Source organism: Phyllobates terribilis, unplaced genomic scaffold (genome assembly GCF_046119375.1).
Source record: "Phyllobates terribilis strain yellow unplaced genomic scaffold, ASM4611937v1 Scaffold_2__4_contigs__length_985480577, whole genome shotgun sequence".
Taxonomy (NCBI): domain Eukaryota; kingdom Metazoa; phylum Chordata; class Amphibia; order Anura; family Dendrobatidae; genus Phyllobates; species Phyllobates terribilis.
In genome coordinates this window covers 582,941,130-582,962,478 of record NW_027362762.1, presented here as the reverse complement: position 1 = coordinate 582,962,478, position 21,349 = coordinate 582,941,130, and the positions used below count along the sequence as shown (strand labels likewise).

The window sequence follows — 21,349 nt, the reverse complement described above, 5'->3', positions numbered from 1 at the left end:
GAAATTATTTTCTAGGACTAGATTAAGGACAGTAAAAATATACTGTAGTATTTAACACTCTCAAGAAGGCCTTTTCCTCTCCTCCCGTTCTGGTTCAGACAGATTTTAATAGGCCTTTTGTGGTGGAGGTGGACGCCTCCGAGGTAGGGGTGAGGGTGGTGCTCCCCCAGGGATCTTGTACCCTAACTAATTTGAGGCCACGCACCTTTTTCTCTCTTAAATTTTCTCCCACTGAGCTTAACTTTGACGTCGGCAACCGAGAAATCCTCGCCATTAAGTTAGCTCTGGAGGAGTGGAGACATTTCTTTGAGGGGGCTAAATATCCTTTGGCTATATTACGGTCCATAAGAATGGAATTTATTTCCTGAACACTATGAGATTAATTTCTAGGCAGGCACAATGGGCTTTGTTCTTTTCCAGATTTAATTTTTCTATTTCCTACCTCCCTGTGACCAAGAATGTACAGACGGATGCTCTCTCTCTGAGTCTTTGTCCCACCCAGTCTGAGGTCGTTGGTCATTAGGTCATTCTTCCCAAGGGTGTTGTGGTGTCCTCAGTCAATGTGGCATGGGAGATGGTTAAATCACGGGGATTGGCTCTGCCTTGTACGCCCCATGACAAGTTGTTTATTCCTGTGCACCTGAGATTGGGGTTCCTTAAGTAGTGTCACTGCTGGTCACTCGGGCATCAAGGGTACATGTCATCTTTTTGACACAGGGTATTGGTAGACATCTTGGGTAAGGATGTAGAGGCCAATTAATGTTAAGCACAAAACGCACAAAAAGCGCTGCACATTTTCCGCAGAATTTTTGCTCCAAAGAGGTGCACAACCTTGAAAAAACGCAGCAGAAATTTCTGCAAGCAATTCCTGATAGTGCGTACATAGCCTTAATATTGCAGTATTAGATCTTGCCTGCGAATAAGTCCTGAAGGTGAGCGAGTTTCCAACTTAAAAATCCAATAAGATTCCCTATTTAAAAATTTACTTTTATGATCTTCCCCACCGTATTGGTTTATATACCTTTTTAATTCCTTGAAACCTCAGGGCAGACAAGTCACCTTTATGCACTCCTGAAAAGTGTTTTGAAACTGCGAATGCATTAGTTGCTAGTGGATTTACTGCATTCAAAATGTGTCTTCTTATGCGGACCTTTAGAGCTCCCGTGGTACAACCTATGTATTGCACTCTACATTGTGAGCATTCCTCAAGGTAAATTACCCATGCAGTATTGCAATTTATAAAATCATGTATTTTGAATATATGTTCATTTACGTATAGATGTAAAATTATCTTTTTTTATTACATGTGGACATACTTTGCAACGATTAGCCCTGAATTTGAAAAAAACATTTAATTCAAGTCAAGTACTCGATTTAGAATGACTGGTATGTTCGCCCTGAAAAAGACAGTGTCATACCCAGTGTAGGGGATTTCCTAGCCACAAATCTGATATTAATACGGAGTATATTGCTGAGACAAGAATTCTGACGTAACATTGGAATATATTTTTTAATAATATTCACTATTTTCGTGTATTAGGGATTGTATGGTGTAGAGAATGTTATGTTTGGGCTAAAATTTCCCTTGTTACTTCTCTTAGAAGATCCTTGCATCCAGATTTGTTGCTGATTGATAAGTCTTTCTAAGTGTTCAATTCGGATTCCCTCTGGTTTGCAGTCTCCCACAGACTTTATTTGCTTCTTTTTCAAAAGTAATCCTATCTGTGCAATTACTTCTAGTCCTGATTAGTTCCCCATAGGGGATATTCCATTTGATATGTGGGGGATGACACGATCCTTCTTGTAAAATGGTATTGCTGGCCGTACTTTTTCTATAAGAGCTATATTCACTGAATGTTAGTGTCATTGTATATATGTCAGCATTTTTTGTGCGTTTTTGCCTGAGGATTTGCTATGCGTTTTTTTTTTTTTTCAGTGCAGTGTATTGGAGGGACGCAGGCTAAAACGCACAAAGAATGGACATCCTGCTTCTTTTTCTGTCCTTGAAATTCAGTCAGGCAAAATCCTGATCATGTGCACAGATCTTGCAAAATGTCATAGGAGATCATGGGTTAAGGTTTGTTATGTGATTTTTGGCCCATTAAAGAGCGGAAGGGACGCGCAAAAGACGCACTGGAGACACACAGTGTGCACATAGCCTAACATATACACTGCTCAAAAAAATAAAGGGAGCACTCAAATAACACATCCTAGATCTGAATGAATTGAATATTCTCATTGAATACTTTGTTCTGTACAAAGTTGAATGTGCTAATAACAAAATCATACAAAAATCATCAATGAAAATCAAATTTATTAACCAATGGAGGCCTGGATTTGGATTAACCCCCAAAATTAAAGTGGAAAAACACACTACAGGCTGATCCAACTTTGATGTAATGTCCTTAAAACAAGTCAAAATGAGGCTCAGTATTGTGTGTGGCCTCCACGTGCCTGTATGACCTCCCTACAACGCCTGGGCATGCTCCTGATGAGGTTGCGGATGGTCTCCTGTGGGATCTCCTCCCAGACCTGGACTAAAGCATCTGCCAACTCCTGGACAGTCTAAAGTTGACAAATCCCCGGGCCCGGATGGGATACACAGGAATTAAGTAACGTCGTAGATAGACCGTTATTTTTAATCTTTAAAGATTCCATAATAACAGGGTCTGTACCACAGGACTGGCGTATAGCAAATGTGGGGCCAATATTCAAAAAGGGGACAAAAACCGAACTCGTAAATTATAGGCCAATAAGCTTAACCTCTACTGTGGGTAAAATCCTGTAGGGTTTCCTAAGAGATGCTATACTAGAGTATCTGAAGAAGAATAACCTCATGACCCAATATCAACATGGGTTTACGAGGGACCGTTCCTGTCATACTAATCTGATCAGCTTTTATGAGGAGGTAAGTTCTGGACTGGACCAAGGAAATGCAGTGGATGTTATGTAGATGGACTTGTCAAAAGCTTTTGATACGGTTCCACACAAAAAGTTGATACATAAAATGACAACAATGGGGATAGGGTAAAATAAATACAGTACAGACCAAAAGTTTGGATACACCTTCTCATTTAAAGATTTTTCTGTATTTTCATGACTATGAAAATTGCACATTCACACTGAAGGCATCAAAACTATTAATTAACACATGTGGAATTATATACTTAACAAAAAAGTGTGAAACAACTGAAAATATGTCTTATATTCTAGGTTCTTCAAAGTAGCCACCTTTTGCTTTGATGATTGCTTTGCACACTCTTGGCATTCTCTTCATGAGCTTCAAGAGGTAGTCACCTGAAATGGTCTTCCAACAATCTTGAAGGAGTTACCAGAGATGCTTAGCACTTGTTGGCCCTTTTGCCTTCACTCTGCGGTCCAGCTCACCCCAAACCATCTCGATTGGGTTCAGGTCTGGTGACCGAGGCCAGATCATCTGGCGTAGCACCCCATCACTCCCCCTCTTGGTCAAATAGCCCTTACACAGCCTGGAGGTGTGTTTGGGGTCATTGTCCTGTTGAAAAATAAATGATGTTCCAACTAAACGCAAACCAGATGGAATAGCATGCCTCTGCAAGATGCTGTGGTAGCCATGCTGGTTCAGTATGCCTTCAATTTTGAATAAATCCCCAACAGTGTCACCAACAAAGCACCCCCACACCATCACACCTCCTCCTCCATGCTTCACGGTGGGAACCAGTCATGTAGAGTCCATCCGTTCACCTTTTCTGCGTCGCACAAAGAAACGGTGGTTGGAACCAAAGATCTCAAATTTGGACTCCTCAGACCAAAGCCCAGATTTCCACTGGTCTAATCTCCATTCCTTGTGTTCTTTAGCCCAAACAAGTCTCTTCTGCTTGTTGCCTGTCCTTAGCAGTGGTTTCCTAGCAGCTATTTTACCATGAAGGCCTGCTGCACAAAGTCTCCTCTTAACAGTTGTTGAAGAGATGTGTCTGCTGCTAGAACTCTGTGTGGCATTGACCTGGTCTCTAATGTGAGCTGCTGTTAACCTGCGATTTCTGAGGCTGGTGACTCGGATAAACGTATCCTCAGAAGCAGAGGTGACTCTTGGTCTTCCTTTCCTGGGGCGGTCCTCATGTGAGCCAGTTTCTTTGTAGCGCTTGATAGTTTTTGCAACTGCACTTGGGGACAGTTTCAAAGTTTGCCCATTTTTCGGACTGACTGATCTTCATTTCTTAAAGTAATGATGGCCACTCGTTTTTCTTTACTTAGCTGCTTTTTTCTTGCCATAATACAAATTCTAACAGTCTATTCAGTAGGACTATCAGCTGTGTATCCACCAGACTTCTGCACAACGCAACTGATGGTCCCAACCCCATTTATAAGGCAAGAAATCCCACTTATTAAACCTGACAGGACACACCTGTGAAGTGAAAACCATTTCTGGTGACTACCTCTTGAAGCTCATCAAGAGAATGCCAAGAGTGTGCAAAGCAGTCATCAAAGCAAAAGGTGGCTACTTTGAAGAACCTAGAATATAAGACATATTTTCAGTTGTTTCACACTTTTTTGTTAAGTATATAATTCCACATGTGTTAATTAATAGTTTGGATGCCTTCAGTGTGAATGTGCAATTTTCAAAGTCATGAAAATACAGAAAAATCTTTAAATGAGAAGGTGTGTCCAAACTTTTGGTCTGTACTGTATATGAGGGTTAAGAACTGGCTCAGTGATAGGAAACAAAGGGTGGTTAATAATGGAAAACACTCAGACTAGGTCTCAGTTAACAGTGGGGTACCACAGGGGTCAGTATTGGGCCCCCTTCTTTTTAACATTTATTAATGACTTTGTAGGGGGCATACAGAGTAATATTTCAATATTTGCAGATGACACTAAACTCTGCAGGGTAATCAATACAGAGGAGGACAATTTTATATTACAGGAGGATCTATGTAAACTAGAAGCTTGGGCTGATAAATGGCAGATGAGCTTTAATGGGGATAAATGTAAGGTAATGCACTTGGGCAGAGGAAATAAAATGTATAATTATATGCTTAATTGTAAAACACTGGGCAAAACTGTAACTGAAAAAGACCTGGGTGTATTGGTGGACTACAAGCTCACGTTTGGTGGCCAGTGTCAGGCAGCTACTGCAAAGGCAAATAAAATAATGGGATGCATTAAAAGAGGCATAGATGTTCATGAGGATAACATAATTTTACCTCTATACAAGTCACTAGTGCGACCACACTTAGAATACTGTGTACAGTTCTGGTCTCCGGTGTATAAGAAAGACATAGCTGAACTAGAGAGGGTGCAGAGAAGAGCGACCAAGGTTATTAGAGGACTGGGGGTCTACAATACCAATACAGTTTATTACACTTGGGGTTATTTACTTTGGAAAAACAAAGGCTTAGGGGTGATCTTATTACTATGTACAAGTATATGAGGGGACAGTACAAAGACCTTTCTACTGATCTTTTTACTCTGAGGCCTGAGACGGGGCAAGGGGGCATCTTCTATGTCTGGAGGAAAGAAGGTTTAATCATAATCACAGCCGTGGATTCTTTACTGTAAGAGCAGTGAGACTATGGAGCTCTCTGCCGCAGAATGTTGTAATGAGTGATTCACTGTTAAAATTTAAGACGGGCATGGATGCCTTTCTTGAAAAGTATAATATTACAGGTTATATATACTAGATTCCTTGATGGGCGTTGATCCAGGGAACTAGTCTGATTGTCGTATGGAGTCAGGAAGGAATTTTTTTCCCCAATGTGGAGCTTGGTGTTTGCCACATGGGTTTTTTTTTGCCTTCCTCTGGATCAACATGTTAGGCTGTGGGTTGAACTAGATGGACTTAGTTTTTAAGGTTGAAGGAAGACTATGTTACTATGATGTCCCAGATGTGCTCAATCGGATTCAGATCTGGGGAACGGGTGGTCTAGTCCATAGCTTCAATGCCTTTATCTTGCAGGAACTGCTGACACACTCCAGCCTCATGAGGTCTGGCATTGTCCTGCATTAGGAGGAACCCAGGGCCAACCGCACCAGCATATGGTCTCACAAGGGGTCTGAGGATCTCATCTCGGTATCTAATGCCAAACCGCTCATGCTGAAGGATGTTGCAGGCAGCAGATCACTCTCCACGGCGTCTCCAGACTCTGTCACGTCTGTCACATGTGCTCAGTGTGAACCTGCTTTCATCTGTGAAGAGCACAGGGCGCCAGTGGCGACTTTGCCAATCCTGGTGTTCTGTGGCAAATGCCAAGCGTCCTGCACGGTGTTGGGCTGTGAGCACAACCCCCATCTGTCGGGCCCTCATACCACCCTCATGGAGTCGGTTTCTAACCGTTTGTGCAGACACATGCACATTTGTGGCCTGCTGGAGGTCATTTTGCAGGGCTCTGTCAGTGCTGCTCCTGTTCCTCCTTGCACAAAGGCGGAGGTAGCGGTCCTGCTGTTGGGTTGTTGCCCTCCTACGGCCCCCTCCTGGTGTACTGGCCTGTCTCCTGGTAGCGCCTCCAGCCTCTGGACACTACACTAACAGACACAGCAAACCTTCTTGCCACAGCTCGCATTGATGTGCCATCCTGGATGAGCTGCACTACCTGAGCAACTTCTGTGGGTTGTAGAGTCCGTCTCATGCTACCACGAGTGTGAAAGCACAACCAACATTCAAAAGTGACCAAAACATCAGCCAGAAAGCATTGGTACTGAGATGTGGTCTGTGGTCCCCACCTGCAGAACCACTCCTTTATTGAGGGTGTCTTGATAATTGCCAATAATTTCCATCTATTCCATTTGCACAACAGCATGTGAAATTGATTGCCAATCTGTGTTGCTTCCTAAGTGAACAGTTTGATTTCACTGAAGTTTGATTCACTTGGAGTTATATTCTGTTGTTTAAGTGTTCCCTTTATTTTTTTGAGCTGTGTATATATAAAAAAAACTGAATTTTCTACTTGTTATGTTACAATAATAAAAACATAAAATATGATAGTATGTGGTATGTGTAATGTTTGTGATACTTCTCATACTAATGGTTTTATTTTGGATGCATACACGCCCATCACGGTGATCTCATGTGCTGGTGAACAGGTGGCAAATTAATGCCTCTCATTAATTATGTTTATAGGTTGGTCAGCACTCGGGTCAGTGAGACCATGATTAAGACTTAAACGTTGAAATGTGTAGGTCCTGATCCTTGTAGTGCACCATGTGGACAATTGGTGTGCAGCAATGTTTTAATGGGCACAATAAAAGCTAAGTTTTATTTTAAGAAATTAGCTTGATACTCTGGATCATCCTTCCCTTTTTTCTCATCTGAGTTACTGCGGCTTCTCTGACCGGATCCAGGCTAGACGATTTGGCTCCACACTCCGAATGGCGAGCGGACTCAGTTGTGCATTTGTTATCAACACTCAAGTGTTCTGCCTGGCTATGATCCGTAAACGTTTTGAGTTCATCCACAAAGTTTTCATTGCTATGATAATGCACAGCACAGGGTCCTCCCTGAGATGACCCCAACTTTGACCGACTTTTCAAAGTTCGGCCAGTCATTGATAACTTTAGCAACAAATTTGCTGAGGTATACGTTCCCATAAGTGACATCTACATGGGTGAGACCCTAATGCATTTCAAGGAGAGGCTCAAATTCCGGCAATATCTGCCCAGTAAGATTGCCAGGAATTGAATTAAACTCTGCAAATTGTGCGAGAGTACCTTAGGGTACACCCGCAGGTTTAGTGTTTATGAAGGACACCTGGATTTAATTCCCTAAATGCTCCTCTGTCCTGGGAGTGAGTGGGAAAATTGTGTGGGATCCACTGCTGGATCAAGATTATCTCATCTACATAGATAACATTTATACCAGCATCCCACTCTTCAAATTCTGTCTACGCAAGCAGCATGCGGTACTCTCTGCAATAATCAGAGAGGACTCCCTAAGACTGTGATTGGGCAGCTGGTCAGAAAGAGTGAGAGCAGAGCCCTATGTAGCGACAACATTCTGGTGGTCAAGTACAAGGACAAGAGGGATGTTCTTTTTCTTGACCACAATACGTGGTGATGGCAGCACCCACAATGCTGTACGAGGTACCACAACACAGGCACCCAAACCATTCTGTGTCCTGGGGTACACCAAGACATGGGGGAACTTGATTTCCCTAATCGAGTCCTCCAGCCGTGCAGTGCCATGAGAAAAGCTAAGTTGTGTTACAAGAACAGGGCCGTGCACATCCTACAGATGGCAATGTAGAACACTTTCATATTATCACGACCTTCCTTCAGTTCCAGTAGGTAGTGATCAAGGCCCTAATATTTGGAAGTCATGAAGGCCCCAGTACTTCTGGACCTAAAGGTGGCCGTATCGTATCAGAGAAACATTTCCCTGTGAGATCTCTCAAACCTCAAAGAAAGGAAGGTTGAAAAAAAAAGGTGCAGAGAGTGTTATAGACTGGGGATAACAAGGGACACCATTTGGCAATGTGACACCTGCCCCAACAAACCTGGCCTGTGTGTAAAAGAATTCTTCAAACTGTACCACAAATCCATCGACTACTAAATTTATTTCTGTCTTAAACAAATTACATATGCCAACCTGATGCACTCTACACAACTCATGTATGACAACCTGATGCACTCCACACTACTCATGTATGACAACCTGATGCACTCTACACAACTCATGTATGACAACCTGATGCACTCCACACTACTCATGTATGACAACCTGATGCACTCTACACAACTCATGTATGACAACCTGATGCACTCCACACTACTCATGTATGACAACCTGATGCACTCTACACAACTCATGTATGACAACCTGATGCACTCTACACAACTCATGTATGACAACCTGATGCACTCCACACTACTCATGTATGACAACCTGATGCACTCTACACAACTCATGTATGACAACCTGATGCACTCTACACAACTCACTTGTGCTAACCTTATACACTTTACACAATTTACGTTTTCCACCACATTATAAAATTCACATACCAGGAAAACACTGTGGTACAACTGTTTGACAGTTTTATTACATGTGAGGAATGTGTAAGAAATAGACATTCCTCACATGTAATAAAGCTGTCAAACAGTTGCAAATCATGCACACGGGAGCGATTCAAACATATCACCAAGCAGCTGTAAATACTCGGAGCTCGGCCCGAGCGTACTTGGCGAAAGGGTTAACAGAACATACTCGCTCAACAATAGTTCCTAGTCGCTTCACGTTTGATTCTTATCAAATCTTTGGCAGTTAATGTGCATTTTTTTTCTCAACATATCATTTGAGATTCTGTTTACTATTTGCAACAAATATTTTCATAGTTCTGTGATAAAACCCCAATATCTTGGCAATTTCAAGTGTTGATTTCCTCTGTAAGATGTTTAACAATTTACTTTTCAGAGTGAGTTAAATCTTTAAATTTTGCCTGAAGGTAACAACCTGTCTAATAATTATTACATTTTGATAATTACACAAATACATATCACCTTATATGCTTCAGTCCAATTAGCATTCAAGTCTATACAGCTTGGAGTTGGAAAATATGCATAAAATAATATGATGAAAATACTCATTTGCCTAATAATTGTGCACACAGTTTAGGGGTGACACAGAAGATTAATTGTTTTTTTTTGTACAGTGGTCTACAGTACCATTCAAAAGATTTGACACACTAGCTCATGTAGTGGTTTTCCTTGTTCTTATTGAAATAAGCTCTGGAGGCAGTGTTATCTTTCAGGGAGCGTCCTCCCCATAACCTGGAAGAGGTCATTTATATAAAGTGATAAAAGATGATTTATAAACAACAAGGTATCTAATACATACAGGTATCACTCTTCACAGCAGTCAGTGTATGCCCATATTAATAGTTTAGATAGGTCAAATGTGGGGACCGATTGAGTTTAACCCCTTTAAAGCCTGGAGCATATTGGTGCGCCCCAGGCCATCACCCCCGGTTCAGTGAGGCGCTAAGCCCGCACTGAACCGGGCACATGTCAGCTGATTCTTACAGCTGACATGTGTCTGCAACAGCCGCGGCTGTTAACCAGTTAAACGCTGCTGTCAATCTCTGACGGCTGCATTTAACAGCGCCGCGCCGGAAGCGCTGCCTTAGCCCCGCCCATCAGTGACCCCATCACGTGATCGTGGGTCACTGATAGGTGGGCATGGCAACCCGGGGTCTGCAGCAGACTGCTGTGCTTGTCATGTCTCGCTAGCTATGAGCGCCACCTAGTGGTCGGCGCTCATAGCACAGGAGCATTTCTCCTGTATACAGGCGATCTGCTCGTCGCCTGTATGCAGTAAAAAAGATCAGGAAACTGCAGCTTCTAGTCTCCTTTGGAGACTATTAAAGCATGCAGAAAGTGTAAAAAAATAGTTTTAAAAATATTAAAAAAAATATATACAGTTCAGACCAAAAGTTTGGACACACCTCATTTAAAGATTTTTCTGTATTTTCATGACTTTGAAAATTGTACATTCACACTGAAGGCATCAAAACTATAAATTAACACATGTGGATTTGTATACTTAACAAAAAAGTGTGAAACAACTGAAAATATGTCTTATATTCTAGGTTCTTCAAAGTAGCCACCTTTTGCTTTGATGACTGCTTTGCACACTCTTGGCATTCTCTTGATGAGCTTCAAGAGGTAGTCACCAGAAATGGTTTTCGCTTCACAGGTGTGCCCTGTCAGGTTTAATAAGGGGGATTTCTTGTCTTATAAATGGGGTTGGGATCATCAGTTGTGTTGTGCAGAAGTCAGGTGGATACACAGCTAATAGTCCTACTGAATAGACTGTTAGAATTTGTATTATGGCAAGAAAAAAGCAGCTAAGTAAAGAAAAACGAGTGGCCATCATTACTTTAAGAAATGAAGGTCAGTCAGTCCGAAAAATTGGGCAAACTTTGAAAGTGTCCCCAAGTGCAGTTGCAAAAACCATCAAGCTCTACAAAGAAACTGGCTCACATGAGGACCGCCCCAGGAAAGGAAGACCAAGAGTCACCTCTGCTTCTGAGGATAAGTTTATCCGAGCCACCAGCCTCAGAAATCGCAGGTTAACAGCAGCTCAGATTAGAGACCAGGTCAATGCCACACAGAGTTCTAGCAGCAGACACATCTCTACAACAACTGTTAAGAGGAGACTTTGTGCAGCAGGCATTCATGGTAAAATAGCTGCTAGAAAACCACTGCTAAGGACAGGCAACAAGCAGAAGAGACTTGTTTGGGCTAAAGAACACAAGGAATGGACATTAGACCAGTGGAAATCTGTGCTTTGGTCTGATGAGTCCAAATTTGAGATCTTTAGTTCCAACCACCGTGTCTTTGTGCAACGCAGAAAAGGTGAACGGATGGACTCTACATGCCTGGTTCCCACCGTGAAGCATGGAGGAGGAGGTGTGATGGTGTGAGGGTGCTTTGCTGGTGACACTGTTGGGGATTTATTCAAAATTGAAGGCATACTGAACCAGCATGGCTACCACAGCATCTTGCAGCGGCATGCTATTCCATCTGGTTTGCGTTTAGTTGGACCATCATTTATTTTTCAACAGGACAATGACCCCAAACACACCACCAGGCTGTGTAAGGGCTATTTGACCAAGAAGGAGAGTGATGGGGTGCTACGCCAGATGACCTGGCCTCCACAGTCACCAGACCTTAACCCAATCGAGATGGTTTGGGGTGAGCTAGACTGTAGAGTGAAGGCAAAAGGGCCAACAAGTGCTAAGCATCTCTGGGAACTCCTTCAAGATTGTTGGAAGACCATTTCCGGTGACTACCTCTTGAAGCTCATCAAGAGAATGCCAAGAGTGTGCAAAGCAATCATCAAAGCGAAAGGTGGCTACTTTGAAGAACCTAGAATATAAGACATATTTTCAGTTGTTTCACACTTTTTTGTTAAGTATATAATTCCACATGTGTTAATTCATAGTTTTGATGCCTTCAGTGTGAATGTACAATTTTCATAGTTATGAAAATACAGAAAAGTCTTTAAATGAGATGTGTCCAAACTTTTCGTCTGTACTGTATATAAAAGTTTAAATCACCCCCCTTTCGCCCCATTCAAAATAAAATAATAAAAAAAATTCCCACATACACATATTTGGTATCGCCGCGTTCAGAATCGCCCGATCTATCAATATAAAAAAAGAATTAATCCGATTAGTAAACGGCGTAACGAGAAAAAAAAACTAAACGCCACAATTACGTTTTTTTGGTCATCACAACATTGCAATAAAATGCAATAATGGGCGATCAAAACATTGGATTTATCCCAAAATGGTATCAATAAAGATGTCAGCTCGGCACGCAAAAAATAAGCTCTCACCTGGCCCCAGATCCTGAAAAATGGAGACGCTATAAGTCTCGGAAAATGCCGCCATTTTTTATTTTTTTAGCAAACTTTGGATTTTTTTTTCACCACTTAAATAAAAAAGAACCTGTACATATTTGGTGTCTACGAACTCATAATGACCTGGAGAATAATAATAATGTCAGGTCAGTTTTAGCATTCAGTGAACGTGGTAAAAGAAAAAGCAAAAGAACTGTGGAATTGCATTTATTTTGCAATTTCACCGCACTTGAAATTTTTTTCCCGTTTTCCAGTACATGATATGATAAAACCAGTGATGGCGTTTAAAAGTACAACTCGTCCGACAAAAAGTAAGCCCTCACATGGCCATATTGACTGAAAAATAAAAAGGCTATGGCTCTGGGAAGAAGGGGAGCAAAAAACGAAAATGCAAAAATGGAAAAACCTAAGGTCCTTAAGGGGTTAAATGAATAGGACAGATGCATGACAGCTGCTGCATACAAGCTGACATATATCTGCAGATATATCATTTGCCCTGCTCATACCCCAATGCCAAAGTAAGCAGGGTCGGATTGCCCTATTAAAGAAACATTTCAGCCACCTATAATTCTGCTACAATTCTATTTCTGTTACGTTTGTGTGCTTCCTGCAATATTAAACTTTTGGCTACTTTACCGAGCATCCATATTTCTGGATGCTTTGATTGCTTAGTTAGTATTTAATTCAGCATGAATTACAGTCTGTAGAATTACTCCTTACACAAAAAGAACATAGTACTGAAGCCTAAATGATTGAATACATTATAAACAGCAAGTTGGCCATTCTGAAATCTAAGCATAGAAGAGGTGGTTACCATGCAGTCATATGGGCTTAAGACTTCAGACACCGTTAGTGCATATTCATATAACAAGAATAATTTAGCCTTTTTCCATTAATGTTCAGGTACACAGAGTATAATATGAAGAAAAAAGACACTTTAAGCATGTTTTCTTAAATTTAGCTGATATTTATTTTAGAATGAATTAATACATTCTTTGTTTTCAAGTATATTGACAAACTATGCAGAATATCTAAAATGTCATGTATCTATTTTCTTAGGGCAGAGCTGTGCCCATTGGAATCGTTATTCCTCTGCAATGAGCACTTGTGAACAGTGGACCCAAGATCTTGCAGAAGAAAGACAAGCTTATGAACACTTTAATATCAGCATGTTAGGAAAAATGCATTCACCAAAAAATGAGAAGGGTACCATTTTGTTATGTTTTGTCAATTTATTCTTGTTAACATTCCTTCTCTTAAATCCCATTTTTATCTACATACAGGCAGCACAACAGTACCTTCTCTCTACTTTCAGGCAGTACTCATTAGAATTGATGATATGTATTTTCACCAGGTAAGAAAACAGAAGAAGGTAGGTAGAAGAATTTGTATCTCATTATACCAATCCACTCATAGTCTGATGTAGTCTACGTGGGACTAGTGTGTTAGGCTTGGATCACAAAATGTCTAAACCTACGTTTGGCTTGTTTCCCTATGTTAGATATCCATATGGATATATGGACTTACTCAGTGGTCCTCTTCAGCCACTCTCACAGACGAACACACACTAGACCTAATCTTCACCTGACTCTGCTCCTTAACTAACCTCACAACCTCCCTCCTACCCCTATCTGACCATCATCTACTCACGTTCTCATCCCTGTCCTCCTCACCTGTCACCCGTGTCCAGCAACTAGCAAACTCTCGCTGAAACTTTGCACATCTAGACACTCAAACACTCTCTGACTCTGTACTATTCTAAAGCCATCCAAAACCTTTCTTCTCCGTACATCTCTGAACTAATCTCCCGATATATTCCCTTACGTAATCTCCGGTCCTCCCAAGACCTCCTTCTCTCCTCCACAATTATTCGTTTCTCACCCAATCGCCTCCAAGACTTCTCCCGAATATCCCCCATCCTCTGTTATTCTGTGCCTCAACACGTCCGATTAGCCACCACATTCGGATCCTTCAGACAGAACCTGAAAACCCATCTCTTCAAGAAAGCTTACAGCCTGCCATGACCTTGCTGCCACCTCAACACTGGAGCTACTGCAACCCCCCAACCTACTGTCTCCTTCCCCACCATCCTGTAGAATGTAAGCCCGCAAGGGCAGGGTCCTCTTCCCTCTGTACCAGTCTATCATTGTTAGTTTGTTTACTGTAAGTGATATCTGTATTTGGTATGTAACCCCTTCTCATGTACAGCACCATGGAATCATTGGCACTATATTAATAAATAATAATAATACGGCTCCATGTACCTGACAAAGGCCAAAAGAGTATCTTCAAGACCTCTGTTGGGCTAGTATCATTTGACAATCTACATTTAATACATTACATGTCATTCATCTATACAAAGGTGTACAATAAAAAAACATATACAACACAGTATATGGAGCCAATATTTGATATATTTCTGTGTGAATATACACTGGAATACATTTTCATTCTTTAAAGGGAGGTATACTTTGCGAGAGCACTAACATGACGTAAACAGAGCCTTATTATCAAAAAAACAATATTGAAGTTTTATCTGGAGGAATCCTAAAACAACATTGGCATAGGAGGAAGCAATAGGGTCAAATGTAAGGTATGGGTGCAGCATAGAGAAACCTCATAATATAACAAGTGATACTGGCATAGTCAGTAGCCCTAGTCCAAGTGTCACATAAAGGTACATATAAACAGTATTTAGCTATTAGAATAGTTACTGCTTACCCATGGCATGCTCAGATCAAATGCTGACTCACGCGTTTCGTGTGATACAACATATCCTTGATAAAGCTATGTCCTGCATTCTATTGTGATGTATATATATACTTACAAGCTCATGCCAACTTCTGACAATCTGTGTGGCGCGTGTGTTCCAGCCTCCACGCTGGTATAGTCATCCCCGTCATGGCCATCCTTGTGCAGTGCACATGGCTGGTGAACTATGACCCAGTGACGTCAGGGGGACATGCGCATGGCACAGCACAGACAGCCATCCACAGTACAACACAGCGGCGAATCTGGGCCGCAAGGCATTGGGCCGCAAGGAGTGAGAGTTTTGTCTGGGCATACCATGGGTAAGCAGTATCTATTCTAATAGTAAAATACTGTTTATATGTACCTCCTTTATGTGACATGTGGACTAGGTTACCTACTCTACCAGTATCACTTGTTATATGATGAGGTTTCACCATGCTGCACTGATACCTTACATTTGACCCTATTGCTTCTTCCCATGCCAATGTTGTTTATGATTCCTCGAGATAAAACCTCAATATTGTTTTTTTGATATGTATTATTTTTTATCAATTTTCAATTGTTATTATTTTTTTAATCAATATTTTCCTGGTGGTTTATGGCTAATCTATTTTTGAGTGTAATCACCCTTTGTTTTGGTATGCATGGGAGTACTCCACCGCCTTATTGCTGTTATTAGCTATTGCTGGGAGGGCACTTTATATCACTAGATATACCCTCGACCTGGTTATACTTTATGTTGTATTCGAATCCTGTCTTAGACAGCATAGAATATTGTATATCCAATAATGATAATTCCGCATCAATGTTCCATCTTGCTTGTCCAATGATTCTATGACAATTTGTTGCATTGTGGACCAGTGGGGTTGCTAGACCAACAGCAAGTTGTTGTTGTTTTTTTTTTGTTTTTTTTAAGGTGTCTTCATCTGGACAGACTCCTCAAAAACCACCACTTCTTTCATGCCATCGTATTCCAAGTTCTGCTTCTGCTGTCCATCTTCAGTATATAGAGTATTACTGTCTTCCAGGAGAATGTCTTGCAGGTAACTTGCTACTAGTTAATGCAGTGCATGGATTTTTTAGTATCTGTTGTTTAATATTTATAGGTCTTTGTGGAGCTTCACTCCTTTTCTGATGTAAGTCATCCTCTCTTTCTGCAGTGCCTCCTCCTGCTCTGTATATACAGCTCCATGGTTTGCTTCTATACCTTGACACCCAATCAATTCTGTGGTTGAATGTCTTCATGGTAGATTTGTCCCATCACCTACAGCAAATAACAGATGTGAGTTCCATAGTCAATGAAGGAGCAAAAGAGAATAGAGATGTGCGTCTAGATGGATTCAACCTTAAGGTGTGTCTTGATAGGGTGTTTGGTGAGAGATCATTTTGTAGCTTTTTCTACTCTTATTTATTTTTTTCCTTTTCTATCTTCTCTTTCTTACAGATTGGTTTCCCCTTGACAACTTCTACCTACAGTCCACATGACCGACCATCTTCCATTTCTGCCCATCTTTCTTCAGTTACCCTCACAAACACACGTGAGGCTCCAGGCTCAAATCTAAATCTTCTACAAAGCATCTTTCGATCCTTTGCAGCACATGAGGATTTTCATTGTCCTCCAGGGCCCCTTCATCCAGTATTTCTTTCCCATTTGTATCCTTCTTCTGACCCTCCACCAGCATCTTTGTGGACCTTACACAGCCCTGGCTTGTCTTTTTACTTTGAGGGAGGGATTTGTAAACATGAAATACTATTACATCAAATGCCATTTACAGCGTTGGCCTGCCTTTTGCTTCCAGAACTAGAGCTGCATGTCATGATCAATGTGGACGATGTAATACGGCTGCAATTGAATCACTACCATTACCTCGCCTTGTTACGTTTCCAGGAGCAGCTGCAGGCTTTACTTGAAGTCTTAAAGCAAACAGCAAATCCACAGTCAGACTTTTTAATACAGGCGTCTTCTTCATACTGTATCAAAATATGTGTTGGCATGCAAATGCAAGCTGTCACAATTTCTCTTTTACTCCCTGCCTCAATCTCCTCTTTATCTGCCAGGCCACCAGAGGACTCTGAAAGGAGTAGTCTTGTAGGGTCTGAACTGGCAGAAGGAGACTTGTCTGGTGAAAAGGAAACAGACAAGAGACACAAAACAAACAAAAGGGAAATAGTAGGTATGTCTCTTGGTCCAGAGCTAGGAGAAGAGCCTCAGGAGGTATTGGATGTGCAGAAAGAAATCGCTTCCCAACTGCATCAACAGAACAATAAAGATGATCTGGGAAAGGACAGTCTGTCTAGGAATGTACTAGCTAATGATGCTATGCAGACAAAGGAACTTTCTGTAGACCTTTTATTGGGAAAAGAGTTTGCACGTGACACTTTGCTAAACACACTGGATCTGACTCGGGAGACGTTTACCCTTGGGAAGGAACGAATGCAGCGCTTTCTGAGCGATACAAAACACAAGTGTGTGATACTTAACCTAAACATATTGCACTGGTGTTAACGTTTTTGGTATTTTTCTCAATGGTGTGTTTTTACTTTCCCCTAGTCTTATCACCTTGATTTCTTTTTCTGTTTTACTAACAGTTATTTTTTTTCCTTTCTGTTCTAATACTGTATTCCTTATTTACTATCTATACTGTTTACTGCCTTGTTTACGACCTTATTTTTACAATATATATTATGTATGTATTTTTGCAGAGATATTGATGTCCTACACAATCAGACAAGTTCATCCCTTTCCCGTGCTCAGTCTTTGGATACTGTGTCAATAGATGGTCTGGATGTGCTGTCTCTGGACAGTGAAACTGCAGAAAACTTCATATTAAAATTAGATGCAGGCAAGTTAATAAGTTCATTCTTTTTTTTTTTTTTTCACTTGAGAGAAGCTCTGTTCCTCCCTCTGGTTTGGTTGAGAAATTACACCCAATAAGGATTAATCATGCGAAGGGTAGAATTCCAAAGAAAAATGTTTAATATAGGAAAGGAAATGCAACTTAACCCCTTTCTGATGTGTGACCTAATAGTACCTCATGGTGACCTGGGCTGATTGGACCAATGACGTACTATTAGGTCATATGGCGATCGCACCCGCACACAAGCGATGCGGGGTGTCAGCTGATAGTACCGGGTGTCAGCTGTGACTATATGCAGGGAGCAGTCCTGCACTGCTCCCTGCACATTAACCCCCTTAATGCTGCGATCGAAGTCGATCGCAGCATTGCGGGGGCAAGGGGAGGTGATCGCAATACTCACCTCCTCTCCCAGCCTCCAGCACAGTCTGCCGCAGCTTCCCGGATGTTGCCATGACGACCTGATGCGCAGTGCATGACCAAAGTATCTTCTGCATCTGCAGCGCTGACAGCCTGTATAGCACAGGGATGGTGCTCCATCCCTATCAGAATAAAAAAAGTGAAAGTCCCATAGTGGGACACAGAATAAAAGTTCAAAAAGTGTTAAAAAATGGAAAAAAAATAAAAAATAAAAATGTGTAAAAATATTTAAAAAAAAATAAAAAAATAATCCACCAAAAATAAAAATATAATATTATTATAAAAAAAAAACAATAAAAGTACACATATTTGGTATCGCCGCGTCCGGAATGACCTGACCTATAAAACTGTTCCACTAGTTATCCCCTTTAGTGAACACGGTAAAAAAAAATAAGTAAAAAACAAAGCAAAAAACAATTCTTTATCATCATACCGCCAAACAAAAAATGGAATAACACGCGATCAAAAAGACGAATATAAATAAAAATGGTACCGCTGAAAACGTCATCTTGTCCCGCACAAAATAAGCCGCCATACAGCTCCATCAGCCAAAAAATAAAGTTATAGCTCTCAGAATAAAGCAATTCAAAAAAATATTTTTTTCTATAAAATAGCTTTTATGTAAAATCGCCAAAACATAGAAAAACTATATAAATGTGGTACCGCTGTAAACGTACTGACCCGAAGAATAAAGCTACCTTATCAATTTTACCACACGCGGAACAGCATAAAAAAAACCCCATAAAAACAATTGCGGAATTGTTGGTTTTTGTCTATTCTGCCTCCCAAAAATCGGAATAGAAAGCGATCAAAAAATGTCACGTGCCTGAAAATGGTACCAATAAAAACGTCAACTAATCAAAAAATAAGCCATCACATGACTCTGTCGACCAAAAGATGGAAAAATGATAGCTCTCAAAATATGGCGATGCAAAAATGTGTATTTTAGTGTGTGACAGCTGTCAATCATAAAAACCCGATATAATTCTGGTATCGCTGTAATCGCACCGACCCGAAAAACAAAGTCGTCTAATCACTTATACCTCACGAGGAACGGCGTAAAAAATAAACTCTAGGGTTAGGGTTGTGCTAGGGTTAGGGTTGGAGTTTGGGTTAGGGTTGGGCTAGGGATGGGGTTAGGGTTAGGGTTAGGGTTAGGGCTGGGCTAGGATTAGGATTGGGGTTAGAATTGGGCTAGGGTTGTATTAGGGTTGGGGTTAGGGTTGGGATTTTTTTCAAAAATTAAAAAAAAAAATGACTATGGTGACTAGTGTTGAGCGCAAATGCTCGCTACTCGAGTTTGCATCGGGTGCTCGGGTATGCACTGAGTATTGTGGGTGCTCAAGTGACATCCTCGAGTCTCTGCGCCATATGCTTGGTGGCCAAAAAAACCTTGCGGGAATTGCCTGCCATGCATGAGCAATCCCCGCATGTTTTTTTTGGGTGTCAAATAACCGTGAAACATGCAAGCGAGGACTCAAGCATGTCACTCGAGCACGTGCGATACATGGTGCATACCCGAGTACCCGATGCAAACTCAAGTAGCGAGCACTTGCGCTCAAGACTAATAACAACTTATTCAATATGATGACCTAATGTTATCAAATTCTGTGTTTAATGGGTGTTCAATTCAATGTCCTCTGGGTTCAAAATGTTCACTATACCCCTTGATAAAATCCCTGAGGGGTGTAGTTTCTGAACTCTGCCGTGCGCCCAAGCACTGTATTTTCCCCACATATGGGGTATTTGCTTACTCAGGAGAAATTGCACAACAGTTTTTGGGGTCCATTTTCTCCTCTTACCCTTGTGAAAATAAAAAATTGGGGCTAAAACATCATTTTTGTGGAAAAAGTTAGATTTTTTTATTTTTACGGCTCAAAGTTCTAAACTTCTGTGAAGCACCTGGGGATTCAAGGTGCTCACCACACATCTAGATAAGTTCCCTGAGGGGTCTAGTTTCCAAAATGGTGTCACTTATGGGGGGTTTCCACTGTTTAGGCACATCAGGGGTTCTCCAAACACAACATGGCGTCCGCTAATTATTCAAGCAAATTTTACAATCAAAAAGTCAAATGGCGCTCCTCCTCTTCCGAGCCCTGCCGTGCGCCCAAACAGTGGTTTTCCCCCACATATGGGGTATCTGCGTGCTCAGGAGGAATTGCACAACAAATTGCATGGTGCAATTTCTCCTGTTACCCTCATGAAAATGCAAAATTGGAGGCTGAAAAACATTTTTGTTGTAAAAATGTGAAAATTTTATTTTTACGGCTCAGTGTTCTAAACTTCTGTGAAGCACCTGGCGGTTCAAGGTGCTCACCAAACATCTAGATAAGTTCCCTGAGGGGTCTAGTTTCCAAAATGGTGTCACTTGTGGGGGGTTTCCACTGTTTAGGCACATCAGGGGTTCTCCAAACACAACATGGCGTCCGCTAATTATTCAAGCAAATTTTACAATCAAAAAGTCAAATGGCGTTCCTTCCCTTCCGAACCCTGCCGTGCGCCCAAACAGTGTTTTTTTCCCCACATATGGGGTATCTGCGTGCTCAGGGGAAATTGCACAACAAATTTTGGGGTCCATTTTTTCCTGTTACCCCTGCGAAAATTAAAAAAAATTGGGTCTAAAGTAACATTTTTGTGAAAAAAGTTAAATGTTCATTTTTTTTATTCCACATTCCAAAAATTCCTGTGAAGCACCTGAAGGGTTAATAAAGTTCTTGAATGTGGTTTTGAGCACCTTGAGGGGTGCAGTTTTTAGAATGGTGTCACTTTTGGGTATTTTCTGTCATAAAGACCCCTCAAAGTCACTTCAAATGTGATGTAGTCCCTTTATAAAATGGTTTTATAAATTTGTATAGCTCCCTAATAATAAAAAATGTTGGTTCCAAAATTGTGCTGATGTAAAGTAGACATGTGGGAAATGTTATTTATTAACTATTTTGTGTGACATATCTCTCTGATTTAAGGGCATAAAAATTCAAATTTTGAA

At 41.1% G+C, this 21,349-nt stretch overlaps 1 protein-coding gene across 8 annotated transcripts in view; it reads left to right on the top strand.

Annotated features, from left to right (window-relative positions):
• Positions 1–21,349, top strand: part of BLTP3A (bridge-like lipid transfer protein family member 3A) — a 496,913-nt gene that overhangs the window by 276,205 nt on the left and 199,359 nt on the right. For all 8 annotated transcript variants that reach the window (XM_073666443.1, XM_073666436.1, XM_073666439.1 and 5 more), the window contains 6 exons: positions 13,397–13,543; positions 13,621–13,691; positions 16,005–16,131; positions 16,249–16,439; positions 16,533–17,554; positions 17,792–17,931. In XM_073666443.1, the coding sequence (XP_073522544.1) occupies positions 13,397–13,543; positions 13,621–13,691; positions 16,005–16,131; positions 16,249–16,439; positions 16,533–17,554; positions 17,792–17,931 (1,698 nt within the window). The remainder of the gene's footprint in view (positions 1–13,396; positions 13,544–13,620; positions 13,692–16,004; positions 16,132–16,248; positions 16,440–16,532; positions 17,555–17,791; positions 17,932–21,349) is intronic.